Consider the following 9,823-nt stretch of genomic DNA (forward strand, 5'->3'; position numbering starts at 1 on the left):
AGGCATTTTCTACTCATTTGTTCTTATCCAATTAGCCACCCTTATAGCCTTGGAAGAAATGCTGAGAAATGCTCAAGGCGCCACAGGTCACAACATGCTCTTAAATACAAATTTACACAAGAGAAGGCCCTGGGGACTAGGTCAGTTTTAATCCATTCATGCTACTTCTGCCCACTTTACCCACCTCAGTACCCCAAATACAAAAGGCCCCAACCCAATTAGTCCCTTATAAGATGGGGTCCAAAGATCCATTCCCAGAGGGAAAGCTTTGCCACTTTAATCTATAAACAAATGGAACACAAGATAGTAATAAATTTAACCTACACCAAAATGTGGTAAGATGGAGTTTTCCACCATGAGAGTACACAGCTTTAATTTCATCACTTGAGAGGCAGAGGTAGGTGAATCTTAATGAGTCTAAGGCCAGCCTGATTTACATAATGAGTTCCAGGGCAGCCAATGATACAATTGAGACAGACAGACAGACAGACAGACAGACAGACGCGCGCGCGCGCACACACACACACACACACACACACACACACACACACGAACTAGTAATGTCTTCTGGAATTTGTTCTACCCCTTACCCCACCCCCCACCCCCACCTCACCCATTTCCTTGCTGCCTCTGGAAGTCAGGGGGCAACTGTATAGTTTATCAAACACAAGCTGGGTCTTTGGGCCTAGGATACATAGAGGAGTTAAAGCCACAAGAGCAGAACAAACACATCTCTATATATCCCTACAAGCTCAAGGCTTCCTCAAGCTCCTGGTCCCTCTCTACTCACAAGGACAGCAGCAAGGAAAAGCCAGCAATATAGAGATTCCTCTGAGCACGGAAAAGCTTCATGTGGAAGTGCTCCATGGCACCTGGATTGTTCTGGAGGTTCACCTTTTCTGTTACATCATCATATTTCCGGATCTCACGTACAGCATCTACGGTAGAACAGAGATGGGCACTTGGATATTACTTTGATTAGGAAAACAGGTAGGAAGATAAGCCAGACTCATCCTTCAAATCCATCTTCTTCATTAGTACTAATTCTACACATATCCTTTATGGGAGGCTTTATCAAAAGTTGCCAGAACATTCTCCTCTTAACTGTTTACACATCAAGCCCCACCTTACTCTAGTTAGATTATGTGTGTGCACTACACTTCAAGATGCTCTTCAAGGTTGAAGTAATGGAGACAGATTCCCTTTCATATGATGCTTCCAACCTCAGTTTGTTGTTTTCTCTCAAGTTGAAGTGCCAGGCACTCAACTGATAAGTCAGAGGTCCTGCTGGTAGAATGCTCACAAGAACTGTTCAGGAGGCATGGGCTACAATGTGCATTATTATGTTTTACTTTATTAAAAAAGAACTTCATGAGCTAAGGTTATGGCTCTGTGAGTGAAAGTACTTGCCATCCAGCCTGACCACCTGAGTTTAATCTCCAGGACCCATAAGGTAGAAAGACGGAACCAACTCTTTTACTACTTGTCTTCTGACCTCTGCATGTACACTGTGGCATGCATGTGTTCCCCATCCCTGATAAACTGTAATTAAAGTTTTTAAAGATGAATTCATGCTCATCAAAAATTCAAACAACAAAACTGTAAAAAAAAAACTCTTAATATAGTCACCTACTGCTGGGTATCTATACATGTAAATACAGAGCTATCAGATTTAAAGTCAATTGTCACATGGCACTTTGTTGTCTGCTTTGTAACATATATTTGTCACTGAAATTATCTTCAATCTGTGTTTCCTGTCCATCTTTTTCACAGCAGACTACGAATTGAGAGCAAAAGAATTCTCCTTTATATCCTCTAGAGTTTACCACAAGGCATATAGCAGATAGTCTACTGTGAGTAAGCAACCTCTGCTCCCACAAGAGCCACTGTCAGATGCATAATGGTCTGGCTTAATAATACATGTCCTCAGAATCTTTGATCTGTAATGCAGAAATGGAACCTTAGTATATCTACTAATCTCCCCAATCCCTTACCTCAAGAAAGTGTTCTAGAGGCTTGGTGGCAAACACCTTTAATCCCAGTACTTGGGAGGTTGAGGCAGGCAAATCTCTGAGTTTGAAGCCAACCTGATCTATGTAGGGAGTTCCATAGCAGTTAAGGCTACACAATGAAACACTAATTCCCACTGACAACAAGAACAAAGGAACATATTTTTTAAAAAATCAATACATAAAAATCTACCTTAAGAGTTGAGGATAGGGGTTGGGGATTTAGCTCAGTGGTAGAGCGCTTGCCTAGCAAGTGCAAGGCCCTGGGTTCGGTCCCCAGCTCGGGGGGGGGGGGGGGAGTTGAGAATAGTGGTACATACCCATAAACAGGCCTTTGAGAGACTGAGGTATGAAGGTCACAACTTAGTAGCTAGCCAAGGCTACAAGATGAGGCCCTGCCTCAAAACAACAACAAATAATCTACCAGAAGGTTCTTAACACACCTCAATGTGAGACAAGCAAGATATCATTGTCTGGGTACTGTTCAGTTTGTTGAGACTACACAACAATGTATCTTTGTGTTAAATCTGTGCCATGAAGCACTCCCAATGCTGCCATAAACTGGTATAACAGAACTGGAAGAAAATAAAAAAACATTCATACCCTCAGGTTCAGCAATTCTATCTCTATGAATTTATCTCACAGAATCATTTGTATAAAAATGCAAGGGTGCCTATAAAGTAGGAATTAAGCTATGGTATAATTATGGGAGAATTAAAGAACGCAATTGCTACCAAAAGATGTCTAAGGTACAATATGTAAGTGGAAAAAGCACCATCCAAAAGCATGATTTTACACGATTCCAAGTTGTAAATATTTCAACATATAACTAAGTATTCATGACAGTTATCTGTGTGATATATGTTACAAGGGATTGTGTTTAATTTTTGTATTTAAAAATTATGCGAGCCCAGAAGAAAGCCAGGCCAGGCCTGGGGCTTGCCAGACAGACTCAGCCCCCACCTCTCCCCCAACAGGCTACCAGGCCTGGATTCCCCAACAGATGCCGAGATAAAGAACAGTTTACTTTCTGGATTGGACCTCACTCAAGGACCACCGTAAGAGTCATGTGTGGGGGTTGGGGATTTAGCTCAGTGGTAGAGCGCTTGCCTAGGAAGTGCAAGGCCCTGGATTCGGTCCCCAGCTCCGAAAAAAAGAACCAAAAAAAAAAAAAAGAGTCATGTGTGAGTAAGTGGTTGTGATGCAGCCTGTGGGCAGGTTGATGTCTGTGGACCATGCTGCTGCGCCCCTCCTCCCCCCACTGGGGGGTTATATTGGTATGAGTGGCCTGCCCTGCCACGAGACGCCATGGTGATGCCCAGGCTGTGCTGCCTCCAAGGGTCATGTCTGGATGTGTGATTCTACTGTGGCAGGAGGTGGGGTGGGGGAGTGGGAGGTGGTGGGTGTATGTTTGTGGCCTGTGCTGTGGTCAGAAATCATGCGGAAACCCATGGTCTGTAAGGAGTAAGGAAGCTACTTGGGCAGTGATATCTATGGCTGCAGAGGCACACTTGAGAGGAAGGGGCATGGAAGACTGCTGTGATCACCCCCTCCTCCTCAAAAAAAGGAACAACCTAAAAAGGAAGTCACCAAAGAGAACTCGCAAGCACTGTGATGTGGATGCTGAAGTGTAGCTCTCCACAGTGGATGGCTTCTGGCAGGGGTGAGGAACGACTCAGCTTTCCTTAGGGGACTGGGAGATTAACCATGTTCCAGTGAGCATACGCACAACACAAATTGGACTTGTTTTATTTTATTATTATTTCTATTTTGTTGGGGGAGATCACAATGTTTGGGAGGTGTGCTGCAGTTTCTCTCCACTTCCAAGGACTCACACTGGTTGGCAGAGTGATGTCAGCTGAGACAGACTCACATGCCCAGACAAGACCCATGGAAGACACATGATGTTTGCAGGGTATAAATAGGACTCGGTGGACATTGCAGAAGCTGAGCTAGTCTTATAGACCTAGCCGTTGGTCTCTGGATTCTCTGAGAGAGGGACAGCTGAGAACTCCCTCCTGGTCCCCCCTGCTGACTCATACATGCCGAGTCCTGGCTGTCTCTGCTAGGTGCCACTGCTGCTGATTCCTGTTTGCTATCCTGACTACTGAACTGGACTCCTTGCATATCTACAAGGTGTTTGCAAGTGGATCGAGCTGCCACTGCTCACCTGTGAACTGAACAGCTGATTCCCAGACAACATAGATGGGAGTTGCTCCAAAGAACCTTTCTAAACAGGTCCACTTCTCCCCATACCCTTTCTTTTCTACTATCTCTGGTGGGTGGTGGGCTACAAGAGAGGTTAAGGGTTTAAGAACCATCATTAAAAATAAGATTTGAAAAAATTAAAGTTACAGAGGTGATAAAGTTAGGTATGGGGTATAGGGGAATATGATCAAAGTATATTATATACGTGTATGAAAATATAAAAAAATTATGCATTATTTTCATAATTAGAAAACAAGCTAAAAAGTATTTTGCTTTTTTACTTTGTTACTTATATTTAGAAATCCTATCATTCCAAGGACCTTGTTAAATAACCAAGAGGAGACTTAGAATGAGAAACACTGTGTACTATCAACCCAAGAACAGAAGCAGAACCCAGTTCTTCCTCTTAGTCAACAGGAGTAAACCTATCCCTCTTTACCACTATCTCTCCCAGAAAGACCTGATCTAGGTTCCTCCCAGTGAGGAAGGGATATGGCTGATGATGCCCACTATCTTCACAGTATTGTTATCAACCAGCACCTCTATCTGTAGAAGGTGTGTAGACTTTTCTAGGTTATGCTTTTTAAATTATCTTTACGTGTACAGTGTGCACATGCATATTTGTATATGGATACAAGTGCGAATGTGTCCGAGGACACCTGTGGAAAGAAGTCAGAGGACAACTTCAAGTATCAGTCCTTGCCTTCTACCTTGTTTAAGACAGGACCTGCCAAGCTTCCAGGGATTCATCTCTCTGTAGGAGTTCTGGGATTGTAGAGGCTCACACCCAACATCTGGCTTTTATATGGGGTCTGGAAACTTGAAATCTAATCCTCATGCTTGCACAGCAAGTGCTTTTATCCAATGAGCCATCTTCCTATCCTCCTAGGTTATGCTTCTAAGTAGAAAGCTGTAGAAAATTACTGGTCATCAGAACCATATTTGTCCCTAGAATTCCCAAGCTGACACCTGCAGATCCCTGATCTCCAAAAACAAGTTCTTGTCAGTCAAATAGTAGCTTCTAGATAAATCTCTCTCTGGCCCACTAAAATGTACTAGGAAATCAAAGACACTAGTTAGGACAAGACTGACAAAATAATCCCAACATGTGCCTGGACTCTACATTTCTTGGCTCTACCTGAACACAAAAGCAAGCATACAAGCCTATTTAAAAAATAACTTGGCATTTCATGAAGTTCAACTCTAAGCAACATCTGCACCGCCCCCCCATCAGTTCTTATCCCAGAAGCTGCCCAAGCCCTAAGTGGAAAAAGCTGCCTCTTAGAATCTTGTTAAGCATTTCAAGAGGTTATATAAGGAGCTGGCATCCAACAGCTTTGCCTAGGAACCTACAGGCCACATGTTGCCTGTTCAGAGAAGTTCTGCCTGTACAAATCCCATCAAGCACTGAACACTAAAGGGAAATGTTGGGCTGGAGAGATGGTTCAGTGGTTAAGAGCATTGACTGCTCTACCAGAGGACCTGAGTTCAAATCCCAGCAACCACATGGTGGCTCACAACCATATGTAATAGTGATATGATGCCCTCTTCTGGTGTGTCTAAAGACAGCTACAGTGTACTTGTAAACATAAAGTAAATCAGCTAGTAGATGGGGCTGTGCACAACAATAACCACATTCTATCCGGATGTGTTTCTGCTAGGAACTTGAAGGAAGGAGTATTCTATGCCTAAGTGGACATCACATCTCTGAAACAGGATGCCATGTTTCACAGCAGAGTCAAGGAAAGGGGAAGTAGTCCAAGTAGGGAAACATACTTATTGCTTACTATAGCAAAACAACACTCAATAGCCAGACAAGAGCTTTACTAGTTCCTTGTCTCTATGTGAGCCAACTACCACCTCACTATAGAATGTTTTCCCCATCCATCTTTTTTATTTTTTGAGACAGGGTCTTTCTATATAGCCCTAGCTATCTACAACTTTCTATATAAACCAGGCTGGTCTCAAACTTACAAATATCCGAGCAGCCAATGATGGCATACATCTTTAATCCCAGCACTCAGGAGACAGAGGCAGGCAGATCTCTGTGAGTTTGAAGCCAGCCTGGTCTACAGATTAAATTCCAGGACAGCCAGGGCTACACAGAGAAACCCTGTTTTGAAAAACAACAAAACAAACAAAACATCAAACTCACAAAGATTCACCTGCTATAAAGGTATGCACCACCACTCTTGTCTCCCTCAAACTTGGTTGTTCAGTTCTGTACTTGGAAGCCCTGTGTCCACAGACATGCTGGTACATATATGTAACCCCAGTAGGCACACACCTTTTTAATTTCAGAACTTAGAAAGCAGAAGCAGGAGGATCTCTATGAATTCAAGGCCATTCTGGTCTACAGAGCAAGTTCCATGAGAGCCAGGGAGAGACTGTCTCAAAAAAATAATAACAATGATAAATAAAAGTAAAAGATAAAATAATTTTTAAAAAAGGAAGCCTGCTGTTAGTCTTCAAGGGAGAAGACTATACTACTATCTACATGCCAGTAAGCAGCACTGTTTTGATCAGGGTCACAGACCAATTAGCTTCTTTTAGTATCAGTTCTAAAATAACTAGGGTAGGGTACCTTGGTAACAAATGTGGTCATAAGAGTATATAAAGGCCATTGAGTATAAGTCCATAAGAATTGCTATAGGAACCTCTTGAAATGAAGGTCCTGCTAATAGCAAGCACCTCCTTAACAGATTATCAAAAAGGCACTTAATGAGCTTGTTTCTGAGGAAGCTTGTTTTCCAATGTAGCACAGATCTTTAGAAGCCATGACATAGGATCTGATCAGGTAGCAACCTCCTGCTGCAGCTCACTCACCAATGACCAACAGCACAAGGATGACGATGAGAACCACAAAGAAAGTGTTGCCATAGGTCACTACCAACTCAACCAGCCGAGATTTAAAAATCTTCTGCCATCTGTGAAAGAAATGAAGACAGATATTGAAGAAAATGAACTTTTGCAATCTAAACCCTAAGTGAATGAAAGGACAGATTGGCCAAGAGGCCCCATACAAAATCAGTCTCAGTTACTGCTTATGTCACCATGTCCAGATTTTACATGGATGATTGAGATGAAACTCAGATCTTGAGTTTATACTTACTTGTTCAGCAAGCACTTTACTTACAGAGCCATCTCCATAATCCTTTTCCTTTTCAGACAGTGTCTATAGCTCAAGCTAACCTCAAATTTGTTACAGAGCCAAGACAGGCCTTGAACTCCTAATCCTGCCCTCACCTCGTAAGTGGTAGAACAAAGTTAGTTGGTCCTACAGAGCATCCAAGACTAAAATAGTTCCATCAGGGTTTTGGTCTCTGCTTTCTGTGAATTAAATGTCAATGTGGGTTTTGGCAAGACTATTCCTTAGGTATTATTAACTATGGTGATTTTATAACACCCTAATTTAAATAGAAATAGTATTGATGTACTATAAATGATTTAAAAATTAATATCTAAATAACTTAGAAAATCCTGTTTTTTATTAAAAGGGAATATGGCTTCATCCTTCATAGGCTGATAAATGCTCATGAGCCTACTAAGCAATGCCAGTAGGAGCTGGTTAGGAGGTCAAAAGTCAGCAAATCAGCAACAATGTAAGCCAATGGTGCAAGTATTCTAGTTTCCACACAACTATTCCCCACAGCCCTGAGGCCCAAGAATAGGCAAGAGAATATTACTCAAAAAATTGAAGATATATCTTTCTTTGCAAAGACCAGAAGACAGTGTGCACAAGAATGCAACTGAAGAGGTGACAAAGCAAAACAGTGTTCAGGATTGGTGATAAAAAAAATCATACTCCTGCCACCTTTACCCAAGACAGGTTTTACTTGTTTCCATGTAGCCTCAATTTCAGGGTCCACCAATTCTGCACACAGAAACTACAAGGTTCAGGGTTTGATAGCACCTTCCTCATATGCTTGCTTTGTTGCTCCAATAGCCATACCTTTTGGGAGAAATGAAGGGAATGCAGAGAAGCAACACAGCAAAGACCTCTGCGTAGAGGAAGGTGGCAACTGCAGTCCACTGCAGACTCATCCTGTGACTTAAAGGTTTCCAACAGATGGATAGGAGCTTGTTTCCTGACAGGGCACAGAAGAAACAGGAGGAACCATGAGAGCTGAGAAGTCAAGGACATCTAGTTCAGGGGCCTTGGAAAGGCTAGGGTTGCCACTCTTCACAACAGACCACAGGACTCTGCTTCAGAGCTTTTAAAACCCTGGTTGAAACAGGGCTTAACCCAACAGCAGATACTTGACCAATGATGCTAACCAGGCAACAAACTTCCCTGGACAGTTACTTTTGACCCTCCAGCAAGTGTGTCACTATGACTAGGTACTTTTGTTGATAATTCCTTTCCCTGGTGAGTCCAAGAGACTTAGACCTGTTTAACTTAAGAAAATGTTTCTCGTAAGAATAGGAGGACCTTCTCAGCACCCACCAGGCTCCCCTCCAAGGCTAGTCTTGTATAACTAAGAAAATGTTTCACATAAGAACAGTACATAAAAAGGAGGGCCTTCTCAGCACCCATCAGGCTTCCTTCCAAGTCTAGAAGCCTCTGCTGCAGGAGCTACATGTCTTTCGGTCGCTGCTACAGTGTGACTGGGACTGCAGTGTTCATACATGTATCTTCTGCAAACGCCACCGCTTAAGCCTCTGTACAAGAAAGGAGGCCCATTTCCTCCAACGCTTATGAGGGGCAGATAAACCTAGCAGCCTCCAGCCTCCTCCTCCTAAAGCTGCTTTTTGAGAATTAAACAGGCCTTCAGAATGCTTCCACGAATTCACAGGGTGTAAGGCCTTCACATACATACTCTCAAAAGGCCCACAAGAGCGACTCCTAGAGGGCGAGAATCCAGGCCAAAAGCAAATACAGGTTTCCACAGAGCACGTCAAGGCCTTACTCGGAGAAAGTTCCAGAACCAGAAAAGTCTCTCCCGAAGCCAAGAGACCTCCCTGCATCCTAGTAAGCCACAACGCCTAAGTCCATCGCTCCAGATGGCCTTCGAGGAGCTGGCCCTACCTGGGCAGCTCTTCCGGGTGGGACTTCTCCACTGCACCCCCCTCGCGCCCCCTAGAGTCCGGCTCCACCTGCCTCCACAACATCCCTCTGCCTGATCCCGTCCTAAACTTACAAGGCCCGGATCCCTACACTTCCCAGAACCCAGTCTTTGTGGGATGCTCGCTTTCCTCCCTCATGAGGGGACTCAGGAGAACCTCGGTGGTCCTAAAGTCAGCCATGCACGCGGACGCAGCTTACCGAGTTTCAGCCTACGCGCACGCCCCACTGCAACTACCAAACTCTCACCAAAGCTCAGATCCGCCCCCTAGCCCACGGCCGGAAACCGGAAACGTGCGTCGGGCCCCGCCCAAAATCGTCCTGAGGCCCCTAACGACTCCGCCCATTGTCGTTTCCCGCCCCGCCCTTAGGCGCGGCTAGTTACCAAGGTCTTGAAAGGAAGTAGAGGTTGGCAGCTGAATGCCTCGCCTCCGACACTTCGGACATGCAGGGGTGGAGCTTGGAGGAGACTTGGCGGGAAGGCTAAGGCCGCTTCTCTAGCCTACGCGGACATGCTTCGTCTCTGTAGTCAGAGAGGGGG

At 44.1% G+C, this 9,823-nt stretch overlaps 1 protein-coding gene across 5 annotated transcripts in view; it reads right to left on the reverse strand.

The window, feature by feature from the left end:
• The window catches only part of Bcap31 (B-cell receptor-associated protein 31), a 32,092-nt gene that overhangs the window by 20,934 nt on the left and 1,335 nt on the right, over positions 1–9,823 (reverse strand). The window contains exons 1-4 of one of the 5 annotated variants that reach the window (NM_001004224.1): positions 9,484–9,527; positions 8,170–8,305; positions 7,044–7,144; positions 791–938 (exon numbers count right to left, since the gene is read on the reverse strand). In NM_001004224.1, the coding sequence (NP_001004224.1) occupies positions 791–938; positions 7,044–7,144; positions 8,170–8,261 (341 nt within the window). In that variant the 5' untranslated portion in view covers positions 8,262–8,305; positions 9,484–9,527. Of the gene's footprint in view, positions 1–790; positions 939–7,043; positions 7,145–8,169; positions 8,306–9,358; positions 9,594–9,667; positions 9,806–9,823 lie in introns of those variants that run through there. The other 4 variants (XM_006229557.4, XM_063279836.1, XM_039099529.2 and 1 more) reach the window with 4 other exon arrangements.

This window comes from Rattus norvegicus, chromosome X, assembly GCF_036323735.1.
Source record: "Rattus norvegicus strain BN/NHsdMcwi chromosome X, GRCr8, whole genome shotgun sequence".
NCBI classification, from domain to species: domain Eukaryota; kingdom Metazoa; phylum Chordata; class Mammalia; order Rodentia; family Muridae; genus Rattus; species Rattus norvegicus.